Genomic DNA, 19,676 nt, shown 5'->3' on the forward strand with positions numbered 1-19,676 from the left:
TGTTGTTTGCTTTTTGTTTTTTCTTAAGAGCCTCAGTGAAAGCTTCCTGTTCAGCCAGGCTGGTTGTCTTCTCTGCCAGCACATCTTATGGCACACAGGGTCAGCCTGTTCTTGTGCCTTAAAGACTTCTTTCTTGAGCAATATTCAGCCTTTCTGTACACCTTTTCCCTTCAAGACTGACTTCCAAGGAGTTCTCTCAGCTGATGTCCCAAACAGTTCAAAGTCTGCCCTCTAAGAAGTCCAAGGTAGCAGTTTTCTGACTGCTCTTCTGACTTCATCAGGATTTGAGAACTCTCAACATTTTTTGGGTGCTGTGCCCAAGACAGCTTCCAACCACTGTGTCTCCCACAAGACTTTTTGTAAACAGCAAGTCTAACAGGATGCTTCCCCGGCAGTGTCTCTCAGCAGCTGTTTGAGGAATTTATCTTCCACATTCTGCAGGAACCTTCTAGACTGCTTTCTCTCTGTTGTATTGTATTTCCAGCAAGTATCTGTTAAGTTAACATCCCCATGAGAACAAGAGCTGGTGATTACATAACTTCTGCCAGCTGCTTGTAGAATGTTTCATCTGGTTTTTCATTCTTGTTGGGTGGTCTATGACAGACTCTCACAAGGATGTCAGTCTTATTGGCCTTCCCCCTCAATCCTTACCCATGAGGACTCAACATTATGATTTCCAGCACTGAACTCCACCACATCAAAACACTCCCTAATGTGGAGAGCTACCCTGCTGTCCTCCTTCCTTGTCTATCCTTCCAAAAGAGATGGTAGCCTTTAGTTGTAGCACTCTGGTCATGAGAGTGATCGCACCATGTTCCAGTGATGGTAACTAAGTCATAATTTTCCTGCTGCATGATAGCTTCTAGATTTTCCTGTTTCTTGCCCATACTGTGTGTCACTGTAGATGTGCATCAGCTGGACTATTGCTCTTACCCCTAACCTAGGCACTCTTTCCTTAGGCTGATCTCCAGTGAGCCTGGTTTTATCCCCTTCTCCATTCAAACCTATTTTAAGTCCTGTCAACAAGGCCTGCTAACTCCTGGGCTAAAACGCTTTTTCCATCTGTTGCCAGCAAGTCTGGTTCCAAATAAACCACGCCATGATCAAAAACAAGAATTCCTTCAGTGAAACCAACCTTTTAGCCATGTGTTGATCAGGTAGGCTTTCCTGTTCCTCTTAGTATTTTTCTATGCTACTGAAGGGATCAAAGAAAAGATTACCTGAGCTCCTGCTCCTTCAAGAAAACCAACACAGTGCACTCAAATTCCTCTTGATAGCCCTCAGGCTTCTCCTTGAGTTTGTGTCTGCCAGTCTGAACTGCCAGAAGTTGGTACTAGTTGCAGGGCCATACCAGACTAGAGAGTTTTCTGGTAATGGCCTGTGCCCCAGAGTGGCAGCAGACTTTCCTGTGGATAGGGACTGGTCAGCATATCAGACCCCCTTTCCCCTCAGAAGGGAGGTGCTTATGGCAATTACCCATGTTTCGTTCTTGGCAGAGGCAGTACTGAGGCATGGGAGTACTGAGGCACCCTACACAACCGTTGGATGGACCTTCATCAGCATACTCATTTGCCTGTCCTTCATGTTCCAGAGCTTCATCCACCCCAAAGAGGGACCTGTTTCCACTCTTCCTTGTCTCTTAGGTCCCTTCTTTCTACCTGATGGTGATAGCCTAGGGGATCCACTGCTACCGGTAGAGTGTCCCCTGCTTTCTTTCTTGTAGGGATTGGCAGATTATGGCTCTACACATCTGTCTCCCATTCACAATCTCTGAATTGGCTGCAGGCTCACTGCTGCTTGGGATTAGCTGGGTGTTTAGTGCAAAAAAGGGTTTGTAGTGGGGCGTTGGTTGGTGGACAGTTGGTTAAAGGATGGTAATTGCATTGTGGTTATATACACATATGAAATATAATTTGTTTCTTTGTATTTAAAAATACTGATACTTATTGCTTCATAAGTATGAAAAGAGTAGTACTTTAACGCCTGCGCACATTCAGATATCACTGCTGAAGTTATCTGAGTGATTTTTGAAGTCCATTTTAAAATTTAAAACTGTACTAATAGATATTAATTGGTTTGTATATGTAGATAAAACGTATGTACCAGAACAACAAAATTTAATTGAATGTTGGCTTGAAGGTTCAACCTCAATACCTTCAATAAACCTCAGCCTTCAATACCATAGTACCAACATGCACTTCTGATGCCACAGGCTAACATAACTTTTGGATCAGCCCTTGTGTACGTGTATTTACTTTTTGACTTAGTAAATAGATTTTTGTCTCAGTTCAATTCTGTTCAATTTTGTTTCCAGTTCTCTCCTTTTACCCAGTTGGTGGGGAGGGAAGTAGTGAGTAAGCAGCTGGGTGATGCTTAGCTGCCTACCATGTTAATCTGCAGTAGTATGGCATATTGTTTTGCTAAGGTAAGAGTGTGTTTCCAGCTGAAATTCTTAATGCAGCTTCATGATATAGGGAGTAGTGTCCATAGCACTAAATACATATTTACTGTTAAAGAGAACTCACGTTTTGGCCATGTGGTTACTCAAAACCTGTAAGAGGATTTAATTTTATATAAGTGAAGGTAAGTAAAATAGAGTTTTTAGCTATGCTTGTCTTTAGTGTTCGCTGCTTGTTTTCAGTCTGTGTTACGCACTGGGGAAAATAGGTGGTTCATTGTCATGTCTGGAGAAAAATGCCCAAAGCAGAACTCAGATAAAGAGTGAAATCTGATTTCTACTGATTGATGTGAAGGAAGTTTAAGCCTTAATGCTGTATAAGACACTGCACCTTATTAGTAGGTGGTTTTATTACTCTGTGGGTTTATCTCTTCCTTCAGCTTGAATGTTTATAACAAAATGTGGGAAAAAGATTCCATCTGCTGTACTTTCACTGCTGTTTTTGTTTGGCATAAATAGTTACAGATAAAAAATAAATAAATGACAATTCCCTTTATTGAAAAATGACTTATAGTTAATGGGGAAAATAGGTCAAATACAGATGCAGTTGTAAAATTTGGGTGGTTTACAGAGTTTGATAACATTTACAAATCCAATTTATTCACATAAAAATTGCAACCCTTTAAATCTTCTTAAAACTGCTGTTTTTTTGGTTTTTTTTTTTCCTTGAACTGAATAGAAGATCTTCACAAACATTGTGTGGCACCTTTTTGTGGTGCACTGCGTAAGTACTACCACAGGTACAGTAACAGATTCTGATAAAAAGTGTGCCTTAAGCAATTGCATGCTTACCAACACCACGTGCAGGAAGCATTAACAGGAGGATGGAAGTGAAAACAGTGTAAAGCTGTTGTGTGCCTGTGGGCAGAATTCTTCGCAGTGTTTTCTAAAAGCCTTTCTAAAACCTTTCCATTTTAAGATCGTCTAAGAAATACCTTTAGTAATTCTGGTAGCTTGGCAGGACCCACAGGTTAGAATGTAGGTGTGGAGAGGTATCACCTGGCACTAAAGAGGCCAGGAAGGTACTTTAGAGACCCTTGGCAGAACAAGGACTGTATGCTCATTCCCCCCAGAAGGTACCCTCCTTAGTTTTCTTTATTTATACATTGTAATCAGGATGCAGTTTGTTGTTTTGCCCAGCTAGAACTGTCTTTGTGTCCTGCAAAGTCTATCACTCATTGTTCTGTCCAGCATAATAGATTTACATCCCTGTGCTAAGCTAGCACCTCCTGCCATATACCTGCAATATAAGTTTATTTAACCAGTTATTTTACTCAGATCTTATTTTGCAAGGATATCTTATCCTTTCTTCTTACCTTTGCCTTACCACTATCTACCCATATAAAAAGTCGGTCCCCCTCCTGCTTACTATCTCTTTAAGTATTTTTAAGTTTAAGTTTTTTGTTTTTTTTTTTCTCTGTACTTCAACTTGCTGACTTTGCTAAGTGAATTGCAAAGAATCTATCTAGCATGTCTCTCTTTTATTCCCCTGTTTTTATTTTATAGTTCACAATAAACCAGTAGATTTGGGGCTGCTGTTTCCTTGAGTGTTCGCTAGAATGTTTGACATGATCAAACATACTAGAACGGCTGTGACCTTTTTAAGGTCATAGCAGAATCCTGTTTTTCTTGGCTGGCTGAACTGAAAGTTTTCTTTAGTTCATAGGGCTTTTGTCATCTTAACTACTTGTCATTTGGGGAATTACAGAATTGTAGGAGTTGGGATTTTTTTTATTTATTTTTTTTTTTTCCTTCCACTTGCTTGGAGATGCCAGCCAGAATAAGCTGTTCCATCACCTTCTCATGGAAAAGAGGAGTGCAAGGTGATTCTCCTGTAGTTTCCTGGCTCTTCTTTCTTGCTGTATTTGAAGATTGGAATGACATGGGCTTTACTCCAGTCCTAAGGCACTTCTCCCATTCTTCATGACCTTTCAGAGTGGCTTGGCACTTACTTCTGCCAGCTCTGTTGTACTCATGGGTGCATTCCATGAGTGCCTGTGGATTTCTGCGCCTTAGATTTGCCTAGACAATCTGTTACCAGATTGTCCTTGACCAAGGGGAAGTCCCCCTTTCTCCAGGCTCTCTTCAGGGTCTGGATTCATGAGTGTCAGTCTTAGCAGTGAAGACTGAAGCAGAGAAGGCATTCAGTAAGTCCAGCTTCTTAGTGTCCTCCATAATCAGAGCACTAGCCTCATTAAGCAGAAGGCCCACATTTTCTATAGTTTTCCTTCCACTATTCACATAGTGAAACTGTGATGTCCCTCCTGTAATTATAGGCTCGCCTTTCTTGTTGTCCTTGATCTCTCATGACATTGGGCCTTAGCTTCCTCATTGCATCCCTACATGCCCTCTCGATGTTCCTATAGTTACTCCAGTTGTTCTGTGTTTCTGGAATCCCAATTCTTGGAAATTGTTGTTGTTGTTTTTTTTCCCCCACAAACCCTTCTGAACTCTTAGCATCTGCTTATAACTTCTCCTTAATATCTTCTATGGCTGACTAGATTGGAGCCATAAATATTTGGAGAGGATGGGTTAGGTGGCTAATCCCTCTTTGCCTACCTTTACTGTCTCTGGCAATGTGGTATTATTTAACTGCATACTAGACTTTTTAAACAGTGATAAAAGGAGTTCTTGTTTAACTGTAATTGTTATTATATAGTTTATAATTTTAAAAAATTGACTCAATTTTGTTTAACCGGAGTTTAGAATTGGTATTTTTAGAGTAGCCAGTTTCTTTGTCACTTCTACTTATAGCTCTGCTGTGCTTCCTCCTCAGGTTACTGTTAGTCTTCCTTTCTAGTGGGAGCTAGCAAGCACCTTCTAATCACTTTCAGGGTATATGTAGGGAGAAGGGGTAAGGAAGAATCAAAACTACATTTTGCTTTGGATTTTTTGATGAACGGGCTTTTTAGTAGCTGTCTTTGAGAGAACATTTCTTCACAGCTGCACAATCTGTTCCTCTCATTGATAACCAAATACTGTTAAAGGATCTGACCGGATTAAAAATCTGATTGCATATTCAGTGTTTTGCAATTCTTTGCCTTATAATGTAATATGTAAATCAATGTTTTCTCTTTCAAATGTTTGTATTGTTAAGAAACATGATTTTTAGTTGAGGGTAGATTGGAGTTTACATAAATGAGGTAACTGCTGTTACACTACAGAATTTATGAAGCAACCTGTAACTGTGGTTCAACAAGAAAAGGGCTATCCATTAATCTTTTCTAGCCCCAGGAAAAAAGTAAATCGCCTGTTTTGATCTGCCTTGACTTTCTACTTTAGTTAGCGTAGATTTCTTTGAAATGAGACTGCTGTGCATATCAGACATCTTCATTTAAAATGAAAGCCTTTTCTATGGGATATGTCCTGTTCTTCCACTCTCCCTGTTTCCCAGAACTCCTCAAAATACACCAGTATGAAGTTCAGTTATTGATGTTTGAAGGAACTAATTCTAGAAATGAACTACTTTAAGGCCTAATACCTTCATTAACTTCCTTTAACCATTTTTCGTGCATGAAGTTTATAAACTAATAATTTGTAGAGGGGCCTTGACCTCATAGCTATGCTTTTCTAGATGCAGACCAGGTTACAGTTGGCTTTTCAGGCTGTGAGGGCACATTAGTAGCTGATTTAGATGTAGTTTTGCTGAATATATATATATCTATAATAGTTGTACTATCTTACCTTTTACTGTAAGTAAATTAATAGTTGTTTCACTGTTGGGAGACTTTCAGAAAAGTTTAAGCAAAATTACTATTCATTAGAGGGCAGGTAGGGCGCAGAGGAAGTAGAAATGGGAATTGGTTAAATGCTTAACTTTTTAAGGAGCTTCTAATTTTTAACTTTTGGCTAGTGAACTTCTTTTTATTATTTCATAGATACACCTGTTCAGAACATGAAGTACAGCTTTGGCCACTCTACATTTGTCCAAATTTAAGGGATAAAGGTATTTTTGTATAGTTTTGATTAAAAGGATGTTTCTAATTATGCTTTAAAAGTTTGATCTCCAGAAATTCAGAATGCTTATCAGACTGTTGTTGCTCCTATTTTCACAACAGTTTTCTTGTCAATATAAATTGATCATAATTCCTCAAGTATGGGTTTATATTTGTTGTTTATGGTGTCGGGATAATAGTAGAACTCCCTGGAATTTCTCTGGTCCAATAAGTACGTACCAATGTCAGATTGGAGAGACCATAATGCGAGTTCGCTGTTATGCAGTTATACAGTTATTCAGTCAATAGGTAAACAGAGGTTAAACATGTTTTGTACAAAAGATTATTGTGATAGAAAGATAATCTGTGATAAATGGAAAATGCTCGCTTACGCTGAAGGTTCGCAGTAAACTCCACAAAGGAACAATCTCCAGAGAAAGAGATCCTGCCTTAGTGGCGGTCAGTTCTTAAACAAGACCTGGGAGAGGTGGAGCCAAGCTCCACTCCTTCCGATAGCACAGCAGAATTACTTTCACCTGTGCTCCTGCAGATGACTCATTGCTTGCCTCAGGTGGTCAGTCAAAGGTGCAGGCTGTGATCAACAGTTTCCCATACAGCTGGGAATTAAAACAGACTGTTCAAGCAAATTATTTCAATATTGGATTCTGGAAAAATAGAATTGGGTCTAAAGGATGTGGGTTGAGTATTGGAGTTATTGTTATAGACCTTTAGTTTTCTTGTGTGTAAGGTATAAGACTAACTTGAAGTGTGATGATCTAGAGTTCATAATGGACTATTGTTTGTTCTGACCATTTCCAGTTACAGCTAGAGATTATGAATGTGAAGATTTCTCCTCCAGGAGCCTGGTTGGCCTCATACTTAATAACTGCTGCATAACAAGTATTTATGGTTGGTTCTGCAGAGTGCAGAAAAGGATGAGCCTTGGTTGTTCAAGTAAGAGAGGCTAAGCAATACTGGAAGGGGCAGAAGTTAAAAATTGTTTCCATTATTGATGAATTTGTAATCAAAATACAGTATATAAGCCAGAATTTCCCATCTGGTGCAACAAGTAAATGTTAACTAGAAATCCATACCAATCTTTGCATATGTTACCCTCTTATCTTGTATTGCTGTGATTTCAGAAGGATGGGCAGGATAAGTATGGTGGGCTTTTTAGCTCATATGTTGGTATTTGTCAAAGTTCTGATACCTGAAGCACTTCTTTATGGATTCAGATTTGTAGCAGCACCTCAGATCTGTGTGTGAGCAGATGTAGTTGTTGGGACAGGCACAGGGTGCACTTTGTCCATAGGCTTCTCAGGGCCTCTTAACTTTGCCCAAGCAAAGAGTGGATGGACAGAAGGCACATCTCAGTGCTTCTGCATTCTGGGCATGTTAATTCTAAAGGAATTTTATAGCTACAGTTCTCTGGGCCAAGAACTTGAGAAATAGCTGGAGGATTTTATCCAAGCATTTCTGAGGCTTCCTCAGTTGTCATCTCTTTAAATCATGAATATTTTTGCTGCATTTTCAATTAAAAAGGAAAAAAAAAAATGCCAAGGACAAGAGTACAAAGGACTGTTTATTTTTCGTTTAAAAAAAAAACAAAACATGGATAGTAATGCCTGTAATGTAGAAGATGCTCTTACTCAAGTCTGTAGAACAACTGTGATGGATTCATGTTGTCACTAAAATTCATCTTGTCATTAAAAAAAAGAAGCAAACAGTAAGTATTCTCTTGTTGTCTGCTGTAAAGATGGTGAAACTAGGTTTGTGTCCTGTTTTGGAAGGTCGTTTTCCTGCTTCAGTTATTTGATGAAGGGCGGTGAGTTCTTATGATCTTCGTGGACCACTTTCTCTTACTTTATGACATCAGACAGTAGCCTATAGTTTAACAGAAAGTAAACTCTATTGCAAATTAAGGTAACAAAGTTTATCTTCCTCTTCCTTGTAGCACAATGGCTGACAATAAAGCAAAGTCGACCAAACCTGGAAATAAGACTCCTCCAAGGTCTCCTTCAGATCCAACTAAGGACCGAGCTGCAAAACGATTATCCTGTGATTCAAATAGCTCCCATGAAGGAGCTATGGCAGGGGAAATAAGTGCTCTGGAAGAGACCTTTAGAAAATTTGCTATCCATGGTGATACAAGAGCCACAGGAAAAGAAATGCATGGGAAGAACTGGTCTAAGCTGTGTAAGGACTGTCAGGTGATAGATGGGAAGAATGTGACAATCACAGATGTTGACATTGTCTTCAGTAAAATCAAGTAAGTTCCTTTCTGCTATTGTTTCTTTGTCTCTCCAATATGTTTTGTGGATAACCATTTATCTTTGATTCCTCAAGGACCTTGTGAGTCGCTTATGCTTTTGTCACAGTCAGTCTCTTTAAATGTTCCTTAGTGAAGATGTTGCTTTCAGTTTCTGCCTGTTACATTAACCTGACTTCAGCATAGCAGGTGTTGAAGAGTAATGCGGTGCAGAGAGATGGAATAACCAGTATCTGTCTTGATTATGTCCTAATGAGTTTTTTGGTTTTTTTAATTTTTTTAATTTTTTTAATTTTTTTTTTTTAATTGCAGTAAATGCTGTAGAATGAATGTTTCCTGAACAGTGTCTGAATGAAGTCAGGATGTAGTCTTACATCTTGACCAAAATCAGCCTCAAAGAATGAAGGTGTATTATATCAAGGCCTTTTTCCGCACATAGTCTTGATGTCCAGCAAAACAGCTGCTTGTATTTAAAGCATAGGGTACTGGTCACACCAAACTGGTCATTTTATTTTCTTGACTTTGATGTATGATGCTGACATTTATTTTTAGAATTTCTTTAGCTTTTGTCGAGTTTAATTCTCTTTCATTACGGGAAACAATAAAATCTTGATACTACTTTCTCATATTGGTGTCCAGGCAAGTTAATGATAGGGCAACTAATGATAATTAGTTGATTAAAAGTAGTATATGTTGTGGTACCTGCTAGGGTAGAAATGAATCCAGTTCCATTGGGCAGGAGTCAGTTGTGATGTGGCAGGGATTTAGGGCTGAAGAGGAACATGTGTGCATCACACTGCCATTGATCAGCAGCCTCTGCTTAGCTCAGGGTTTTTTGTGTGCTTCTGTGCAGTGTGCCTGTTCAGCATTTAACTCAGATTGCTGTTGAGTGAACATTTCAGAAGAGAGGTGCTATCTTTCCCCTCTCACTTCTTTACATAGTAGTTGGAATACATTTGCATTTGTTGCAGTTACATTAATTGTTTATTAGTTGCTTACTCTTTCCTTATTTGCATATACATCATGTATTTTAAAACTACTTTTCCTTTATTTCTCTTTTGTTTCAGATTTAACCCTAAACTAAAGGTTAACGATAAATTTGGAGTGCATCAAGAAAGGCCTACTCAGTATACTCTTAACTTACAGTGAGCTATTTCCAAACAGAGCACTAGGGTGTTTTTTTGTGTCATTTTTGTTTGACAATTCAAGTTTTATTTCTTTTTCTTTTTTTTTTCTTTTTTTTCTTTTTTTTCTTTTTTTTTTTTTTTTTTTTTTTTTTTTGCATCCCTGTTGAATGGAAAACATTAAATGCTGTAGAAGTCTCTCCAGCACCTCAGAAGCTGCAGTGTACTGCTCCTATGCCAAATGAAAGAGTTAAGTTTTTGGGAATCTGAAGGCTGCGTACTTCACTGCTGCCTTTCTGTTCACCAGCTTCACTCTAATCTCACAAGACAGACTTTGACCCATAATTCTGATAGCCATCCATATAGTTTCACTGAGGTGGTGTTGGTGGCTATTGGAAGTTGGCCAAGGAACACAGTCCATATACTAGAAGAAATGTTTTGTTGTCTGAGGTTACCGTTGCATTTAGCCAAACAAATTTTCTGTCAGGTCTTTGACTGGGAAAGGAGTGCATTTAGCAGAGTTTGTTTTCTAGCCAGCAGTGCTCCTAGTGAATGACAATGGCAAGCTTTGTTAGAATACTAGAGAATAAGTAGTATCTCTACGCATAAGGTCCCTGTTTGCCATCTTGCTAACTTTCTCAGGATTGAATTTTTGTTCTGCTACAGATGCTTTATTTATTTATTTTAAATATTTTAGCCTAACTGTTACACTTGAAAACAAGATGCAATCATATTATTTGAGGGGAAAAAAAAACTTTACAGGTTATTGGGTTTGAAATTGTAATGATAGGACCAGAAGTATTATTTCTCTTTAAAAAAAAACAATAATAAAACAACAAAAAGAGAAAAACTTCAGCTTTTTCTTTCTGATGAAATGTGGAGTTTAATATAAATATCTTAGTTTTAGCTTACTCTAAGAATTTCTTTTTCCACTTACTATTTTTATTGTATATTGACATCTTTCCTTTGTATTTGATGTGCTAGGAGCGGTAATGCATTCTGGGTACACTGAACTTAGTGGCTTGCAACTTGCAGATATGCAGTAGCATTTAGAAATAAATAGATTTCATGGGAATGGGAATTCCATGATTATCCTTTTAGTAGCTGAAATGATCACCTGCTTTCTCAAAAATTTGTGTGCATTAACTGACTTGTTTCTTTTATGCAACTCTTCCAGAGTTGAAGAAGTTTCGAGTGTGCTTGCAAGATGGGTTGAGTGAATCTTACTGTCTTAGAGAAGGCAATCTCATTGGTGACACAGGAAAAGGGCACATAAATGTTTTGCATTTAGTATGAAAAATGTGTCTGCGTTCTTGTTAATCCTGCAAGACTGAGAGACACAACACAACAGTCTAAGAACTTGAGGGTTTTTTTGTATTAAGGAAAGCAGAATATCTAATAATAGGTGTTACTGATCTCTGACCAGCACTGTGGCATGTTGTTCTAGGAACTTAAATTTCTTTGTTGAGGTCAACAACTGCACTCAGGAATGTGGTATGTTAGCTATGCCATACACATACTTCATTTGTTGTATGTAGTTAATATGGTAATAGCCATGATATAAATGCCTCTGCTGTTATTTTAGAAGTGTTATCACTCAGTACTACAAGAGAATGCTTTAAGCACTGCCATAAAACTGTTAATTCTATGATATTATTAGACAGAAAAATCAAAATATTTCTGTTTATACTGACATGTTACTATGGTTGCAGGCAGGCCTGGGTGACATCAGGGCTTGGATCCATTATGAGCATTTATTTAGGTAGTTGTCTCCATGGTAACATTTGTTTGTTTTGATGTTACTATGTGTTAAATCTTAAACAATTTTTTGCAGTTCTATACAGGATTGTTATTGCAAGCTTTTTAATCTACAGAAGCTATACAAATATACCATACTCTCCACCCTTAAAAAGTATTTTTGGTGAAAGATCAAATGAAAGCATAATTGTCCTCTGAGATTCCATTAATAGTTTCTTATGTTACTTTGACATGTTTTCTTGTTGCTGAGGAAGCCATGTGTTCTAAAGGCCAGAAAACACTCCTCCATCTTTTTGAGAAAGGAAGTTTTTGTTCCCATGGAGAATCTTCACAACAATTTTCATGTGCCCTGAACAGTTCCACTCATCCTCTATATTTAGTACATCTTGCAGAGTCAGCTGTTTAGCCTAGTTCCCACACTCTGGATCTGTCAAGTCTCTACAGGAGTGCTTCCACCTGAGATCAGCCTGGACTTAGTACAGCAGTAGTTAACCATTGCTACAAGACTGCAAAAGGTTTAAAATTGATGTTTCCAGTAAGAAGTTGGCAAGATTGTGTGCCTATTTTCCTTATTTGTTGATACTCCAAAAGTAATGCCTCCTACGTATTTCCATGGACACTACAACAAATACAAAGAGTGCTATAGTAATATTTAATGGAGCAAATTTTCAGCTACAAAACACTATTTTTCAATATAGTCACCACTATTAGCTATGCATTTTTCCTAACAATGAACAAGAACGTGTATGCTGTGCTTGTGAAAGTCTGCATCAGCAGAGGTGATCTATACTTTCACAGCTGCTGTTTTGACATCATTGCTAGGAAAATGTTGCACATGCAGCCCATATTTCATTGACACGTGCAGTTGGAAGGTGCCAAATCCAGACTATATGGTGAGTGTGGTAGGACAGTCCAGCCAAGATAGGCAATGTGCTCTGCAGTTTTCAAACTGGTATGGGGCCAGCATTACTGTGTTGTGAGAGAAGGGTTGTCTTCCTCTTTGGGCTTGAACTTCCAGAGTCAGCCTGCAGCTTAGTCAGCCTTGCAGTGCATCATTCAGAGTTGATGGTTTGTCTGTTTTCCTGGAAATCCAGAAGGATCACCCCTTTTCTATCCCTGAAAACCAACCAAACTGTTTAAGTCTTTAGTGTCGTGGTGAATACTTTACAGTGTTGCTCTCCTGTCATTATTGTGGCACAAGCTTCTGGGGATTCTTATAAACTGTTGATGGTAGAGTTTTGATAGAGGTCCTGTTGAATCCAGAAAATTCATGATCACTTATCTGTATCAATTGTATCTGCTGCAAACAGGCCAGGTCTGTGCAGCAACATAACTTTCAATAGATGCGTTTTTCTCCTGCAAATTGTATTGTTCTGCTTTATTATATTCTTCTTTTTGTGTATGTGTGTACCTTTGTTGCCTTTTTAACTGTCATTTCCTTTTGTCTCAGTGATTCTGTTTCTTAAGCGTGTTTGTTGCTTTAGATCAAAATTGTGAATTGAATGTTTAGCTCTTCGCAGTTCTTATTGCTCCATAAACTGGTCTTTGCCTCTCAAGATTTGCTGGTGTTAGTAGAGGTGATATAAGAAAGAAAGTGAGAGAGACCTTTGACTTTTGTTAAGCTTGTGAGGATCTAAAAGACTACAGCTTTTATTTTCTGAGTTTGGTCTGAGGACTATTGCTCTTCCAGGAAAATGGAGATCTTCTGGGGATTGTAAAGCTTTCTAATGAATCTCCTTCTAGGAGAAGGTTTGGACACTAAGCCCAGAAAAATAATGTAATCTCAAGAAGTTAGATCAATCTTTTCTGTTATTATCTGTGGGTATGTGTACTTCCTAAGGTTTTCTGGACTATTTTTTTAACAGGCATAAAAGTACAAGACTCTAGAAGAGGAATAAGCCATCATAATTTAATGAGAAGAATTAATTCTGTTGACTCTTCATCTCTGCTGACACAGCAGAGCATTGTACCACTTAGTGCCATTTGTGATTATGAGCACCAGCAGCTGCAAAGCAATGGTGATATTTGGCACCAGGCTGTGACTCCCATGACACATGACAGCACTAGCTTCATGGCCCAGATGTCTTGAATCTTTATTCTGTGTTTTTCAGCTGAAAACATTGTTTAAAAAGGGATAGTAAACTAATGACTGAAGCAATTGTGTTGATAGTGGCTGTGTAATCTATGCTGTGCAAAAGATAGGACTGATAGTTTTTAACTCATAACAGGGATGTTTTGTTTTTCTATCAGCCAACAACAGACATAGAGTGACAATGTAACGTGGTAGTAGTTCATTCACCACAACTGAAAAATCTGTATAAGAAAACAAGATCTGTGTTTACTGATTGGAGTTCATTATACAAGATTTCCAGGTATGCTCTTTACAATATACCAGCTAATACTGGATTTGTCTGGTTCCTGGTATTTGAGGTGTTTGTTACTCAGCGTGTTGTTTGTTGAGCTTTTGAAGGAAACTGACAACACTGAGAACTGAGATGTTACTTGACTTGCAAGACCCAGATCAGCATGGGATTGATATGAGAAGCTACTGAAGTGAGGATTTGTAGAGGAGACAACAGCTTGGGCTCATTATCTAGTACAGTCTGTATTTAACAAAAAAAGTATGTTCAAGTCTGCAGCAATGAGGGTCTGTGCTGTGGGACAGGTGGAGTGGTGATTACACTTCTTACAATCCTATCCAATCATTTTCTCCAGCATAACTTGTGGCACTAGGAGAAGTTATTTAAAAAACCTATTTTGATTCTCATTATGCTCAGTCTATCATGTATCTGGAAATGGGTAACTGGGTTGGAAGAACTCCAGGGGGTCTCGTTCGCCCCCTGCTGAAATGACTATTGGTTGACCCTCCGTAGCACCCAGGTGGAGTTTGCTAGATCTCTCTGTCACTGTCTGTTATTGTTTAACAGGTCTGCATGGTCGCAGAAGATCATCAGCCTGGAAAACTGCTGTCTTGTCTTTGCAAGGTCCCCTACTCCATCCACTCTCTTGCTAGAAAAATAAAAGATAACAACCATGCTAACAAGTATTTGGTACATTAACCCTTCTACTTCTCAGTTTACAGTAGCACACCGATGTTCTAGTTGTTGCTGAGCAATGCTGTACAGAGCCACGGCTTGTCATAGTATCTTGCCAGCAAGAGGGCTTGAGAGGAGCACAAGAAGCTGAGAGGGGACAGAAACAGGACAGCTGACCTAAAATGGCCAAAGGGATATTCCATACAATATCACATCATGGAAAAATATCAACTATGGGGAGCTTGCTGGAGGGGCTACTTCTGCTTGTGGACTGGCTGAACATTGGTCAGTAGGTGGCAAACAGTTGTTTGTACAACACTTGCTTTGTAAATATATATATATTCTTATCATTACCATTATTTCTCTCTTCCTTTTCTGTCTTAGTATATAGTTTTCTTCTCAACCTACAAGTTCTACTACTTTTCCTCCCCCCCCCCCTTCCCCCCCCCCCCAGACCACTGGGGGCAAGGAGAATGAGTGAAAGGCTTGTGATGCTGAGGTATCTGCTGGGTTAGACCACAACAGTAGGTTGATAGATAAGTATCAAATCTAAGAAAAAAATGATAGCTGGACAGAAGGAGAGGCCAAAGAGATAATCTGGAACAATGAAGATATACTACTGGTAGAAAAGAATCAGGTCTGGGAATACTTGAGCAAACTGGATACACTTAATTCTGTGTACTGTAATGGGATGAACTCAGAGTTTTGAGAGAATGGGCAGATGAAATTGCTGAGCTGCTCTCAATCTTTGATTGTGGCAGTTTGGTGAGAAGCGTATGAGAATTGGAATAGAGTAAATGGTACTCCTGACCTCAAAAAGGGAGATTTTGTTAGCTTCACCACCTTCCTGGGGATGAAAATCAAGCAGCTGGTCCTGAAAGCCATTTCCAGGCATGTGGGCAGCGAGAATATCATTAGGCATAGTCAGCATCCATTCACCCAAGGAGTACTCAGCTTGATCAACTTGAAAGACTTCTACAGTTAGGTGTCTGGCCTGGTAGTTAAGGACAGAGCAGTGGACACTGTCTGTCTTTGAAACACTGTTTCCCGTGTGATCCTTGTAAACAAGATGTTCATGTATGAGCTGGATATGTGCAGTGAGGAGGATCAAAAGCTGGCTGAATGTCTGGGTCCAGATGGTGATCATCAGTGGAGTAGAGTCTAGTTATGGGTCAGTAACTAGTGATGTACCTTGTGGATGAATACAGGGTCCAGTCCTGTCCCATGTATTTATTAATAATATGGATGATGGAGAAGGGTGTACCCTGAGAAAGTCTGCAGATGGCACAAAACTGGAAAGAGTGGATAATACACTAAAAGGTCATGCTACCATCTAGATGGACTGTGACAGAATGGAGAAATGTGCTTACAGGAGTCTCAAGCAGATTGTTAAGTAAAAGTACAAAATCCTGCACTTGAGAAGTAGCAACCCCCTAATATTTGCCAGGGACCAATGAACTGGAAAGCAGATCTGCAGTAAAGACCCTGGTGTTCACCTGTTTTGGTGGACACCAAGTTGAGTATGGGCCAACCAGTGTGCCCTTGCTGAAAGGAAGGCTGCAAGGTTATTCTGGGCTTCATTATCATTCCCTCTGTATGGCCCTGGTGAGGCCACAGTAGCAGTACTATGTCCAGTTCTGGACTCTGCAGTACAAGAGTGGCATGGGCGTACTGAAATGCCACTGGAGCATCTCTCCTACAAGGATAAGGCAAGGGAGCTAGGACTATTCAACCTAGGGAGTAGAATTGGTCTTATGCTTGTTTATTCATTGATCTGGGTGGAAGCAGCAATACTATATGAATATGTGTGGATTTAGTGTGCTGGGCTAGGGTTTTTTTTGTTGTTGTTGTTTTTTTAGTCTCACCACACTGCAGCATCTGCTTTCTGAAAAATGTCAAGTGTTATCCTATTTGTACTGAGCTTGCTTATTCATTATACTTTAGTTTCAGGTTAACTTGTTCTGTAAAAATACCTCAGTGTGTTCTGTATTTCCCCATTCTTTTTTTGAGATAAGGACACACTAAAGCTATTAGGAAAAGTGTGCTGAGCAAAACTGTGCCCTCAGCACAGAAATTTTGTCTTCTGGCATTTCTTCAAACACCAAACCTTAGAGAATCAATTTTCAGCATTTCTTAGCTGATTGCGATTATGCATACATGATCTTCAACAATTCTGTGTTCACTAACTAAAACATCTTTTTAAACCCGATGCTTGTGTACATTGTGTTCTATATGACTTCTATTTAATCTGAACCAGAAACTGACTGCCAAATTTTACAAGAGGAACAGAGAATTTGGAGACTACTCAAGAAAGTTTGAAAATTTGGTATACGGATTACCTTTGGCTTTTATTTTGTCATCTGAAGAGGACTGAAAAAATATTTGAGTAAAGGCATGCTAGATGACTTGGAAAATAACTCTTAAAGCACCTCTTTAAGTTTAGCTTATTTCATATTTTCTTATATCTGTAAGAATTGTAAGAATTAGATTGGACTCATAGATTTCCTATTTTGTTTTTCATTACCTGATTTATTTATTTATTTATTTATTTTTTTCCTGAATGATAGACTCAAGCCTTTTTTTTTGTGTGTGAGTTTGCTTGGACTAAGCAAATCAGGTTTGTTCTTGGTTGGAGTAACTTGATGTTTCTGCCAGCTCATAGCTAATTAAACAATGTTTTAAAACTGTTTCTTGCTTTGGATAAAGTATTGGAACACTGATGATCTAGATCTCAAATGTATGCTTAATAAAAAAGGAAAATCTGTTGTGGCCAAAGGCATATTTTGCACATGTAGATGCTTATAGGTTTCCTGTTTTCAAATAATGCAGTTGTTTTCGGATTATTTTCTGTTGGATATCTCTTCAAATATTCTACTCTAATTGTAAACAGTTTGAGAGGCTGTTCTGGCCACAGTCTACCTATTCCCTTGATTTCTGTTCTATATAATGGGAATGGCCGCTGGCAATTCAGGAAAATGACAAAAATGACATTAGTAAATTTAAGTCACTTACTTAGGGAGTTGGGGAGCAGGGAAGTTTTGTGAACATTGGAGTTGTATGGAAATTCAAATCTAAATTGATTGGTGGAAATTCCCAAGGTGGAAAGGTTGGCAGCTTTTATTTCGCCCTTCCGGAGATTCTCTGTGACCTCCCTCCCCTCCCTGCCTTCTCCCACTCTCATAGTTCTCCCTTTCCTGTGGGAGAGTAATTACCCAGAAGGGGAGACATGCAGTTTCTTCCTTATTTTACGTTATGTATCTTGTTTTGTTGGAGAGAGAAATTGGGGTATTTCTACTGCTTGTATACCTTCTCTCTGAAGTCTCCTTTCTTGAAGCATATGGTTTAGCTCTGGGCAGTTGATCATGCCTGACAGGTTCATTGTGGCTTTTTCTGTGTATGTCCTCTGCAAATGGACTGCCGTTGTACTTCATGCTTTTCTTCCTCCACTTGACATATTGTTCTTCATTTCACACCTTTCTTTTTCTATCCATGGCCATTGATTCCTAAAGTCTGAGCTTATGCTCTCAGTTAAAGCCAGTTGTTTATTCTCAGTATTGCCGTTTTCTCATATATCCAGCAGAAAATGATCCTACAAATAAAAGTATATCTAGGTTTTCTGCTTCTGTCTTCTGATTTATTAAAACAACCCAACATCCATGCACTCTTACTTACCTGAGCATATCTTGCCCTTTATTGTTGTTGAGCTTTCATTGGAATCAGAAATTGCTTTTATGCTTATATAAGATTTGACATGATAAAATTAAATCTTCACCTGTCTTTAACTGCTTTTCCTCTCACCGTCTTCATTCCCATCTTTCCTGGTTTCACTTGGTCAGTATGCATAACGTTTGGGAAGTCCAATGTGTACCTCAAGGGGGATATTGATGTTGAATGAGAAGAGGCAATAATCAATGTTATTACAGCAAAAATCTCCTAGATTAGAGTAGAATAAATTCTAACCTTTTTCTCCAAACCAGAACTGACCCCAGCGTGCATTCCTATCCAGCATCATACATCATTTCTCCTGCTCTGGAATGTTGTAACAGATGGAACCCCAGTCACTGATGAAATTAACTCTGTGGACAATTTAGAGGGATAGCCCATCGACTACAGCAATGATACTTATGTAATTGATCAGGCTGTGTGACAAAGTGTTGGGTGTAAATTGTATGGAATAAAAGGTGAATACTGACCTGGTTTCAGTCAGAACTGTTAATTGTGCACTGATGTTTTGATTGTTGCTGATGGGAATGTGCCTAGGGCCAGGCTGTGCCACTCAGCAGAGATGAGCCACTGCCTTTATGGCGTGGCATGGCAGCAGACTGTGGGGTAGAGGCAGGGCAGGTGGCCTGAATTAGGAAAGGAATTACTCCATACCATGTGAAATCATGTGTAAGGCTATAAATATGTGGGGAGTTGGACAAGGGGCAGCTGATGCTTGGGGTTGCTGGGCATTGTTCAGTGGTTGGTGAGGACTTGTAATGCTTGTGGGATGTTGGTCGGCAGGCAGCCGTGCTGTTAGCTGGACATCAGTCATTGGGTAGTGAACAAACTACATTGCTCTATATATACATATATATATATATATATATATATGTACATATATATATATATAAACACACACCGTTATCATTGCATATTTGTTTCCTTTTTCCCCTCCTGTCTTAGCAAATAGCTTTTATCTAAATCCACAAGTTGTATTCTATTTCCAGTGCTGACAAAGATACCTACTAGTGGTGCAGTGAACTACTTAAGTCCTCTTGCTTAGGATTTTTAAAGCAATTCACAAGCTGTCACATCTTCATGTACTTAAACTGATCTAGATGTGTTGCACATGTCTCATTCCCTAGTGAGACAACTATTGCCTGGAGGTGATTTGGTGCATCTGTGTTTACTTACTGGATGAATTGTATGCTTCTATCTTTGCTGCCCTCTACTTGATTCCAGAGAGATTCTGTCAGTTGCATATGGCTATCACTGTGCTACTAAGAGAAAAATGCAGTACAAAATGGATTCTATGCCATGCTTATTGTGTTGCTGTCCCTGGATGATGATAAAACTGATAATGGTATTGCCCTTTGACCATGGGGTAAGTGA

The 19,676-nt window shown here is 38.9% G+C and overlaps 1 protein-coding gene across 6 annotated transcripts in view; it reads left to right on the forward strand.

The window, feature by feature from the left end:
• The window catches only part of TPPP (tubulin polymerization promoting protein), a 47,760-nt gene that overhangs the window by 6,074 nt on the left and 22,010 nt on the right, over nt 1-19,676 (forward strand). For 4 of the 6 annotated variants that reach the window (XM_015854850.3, XM_015854852.3, XM_032442535.2 and 1 more), the window contains exon 2: nt 8,348-8,662. In XM_015854850.3, the coding sequence (XP_015710336.2) occupies nt 8,352-8,662 (311 nt within the window). In that variant the 5' untranslated portion in view covers nt 8,348-8,351. Of the gene's footprint in view, nt 1-6,315; nt 6,405-8,347; nt 8,663-9,729; nt 10,609-19,676 lie in introns of those variants that run through there. The other 2 variants (XM_085540072.1, XM_032442533.2) reach the window with 2 other exon arrangements.

This window comes from Coturnix japonica, chromosome 2 (assembly GCF_054131305.1).
Source record: "Coturnix japonica strain WE chromosome 2, WE-NBRP24, whole genome shotgun sequence".
In the NCBI taxonomy this organism is placed as follows: Eukaryota; Metazoa; Chordata; class Aves; order Galliformes; family Phasianidae; genus Coturnix; species Coturnix japonica.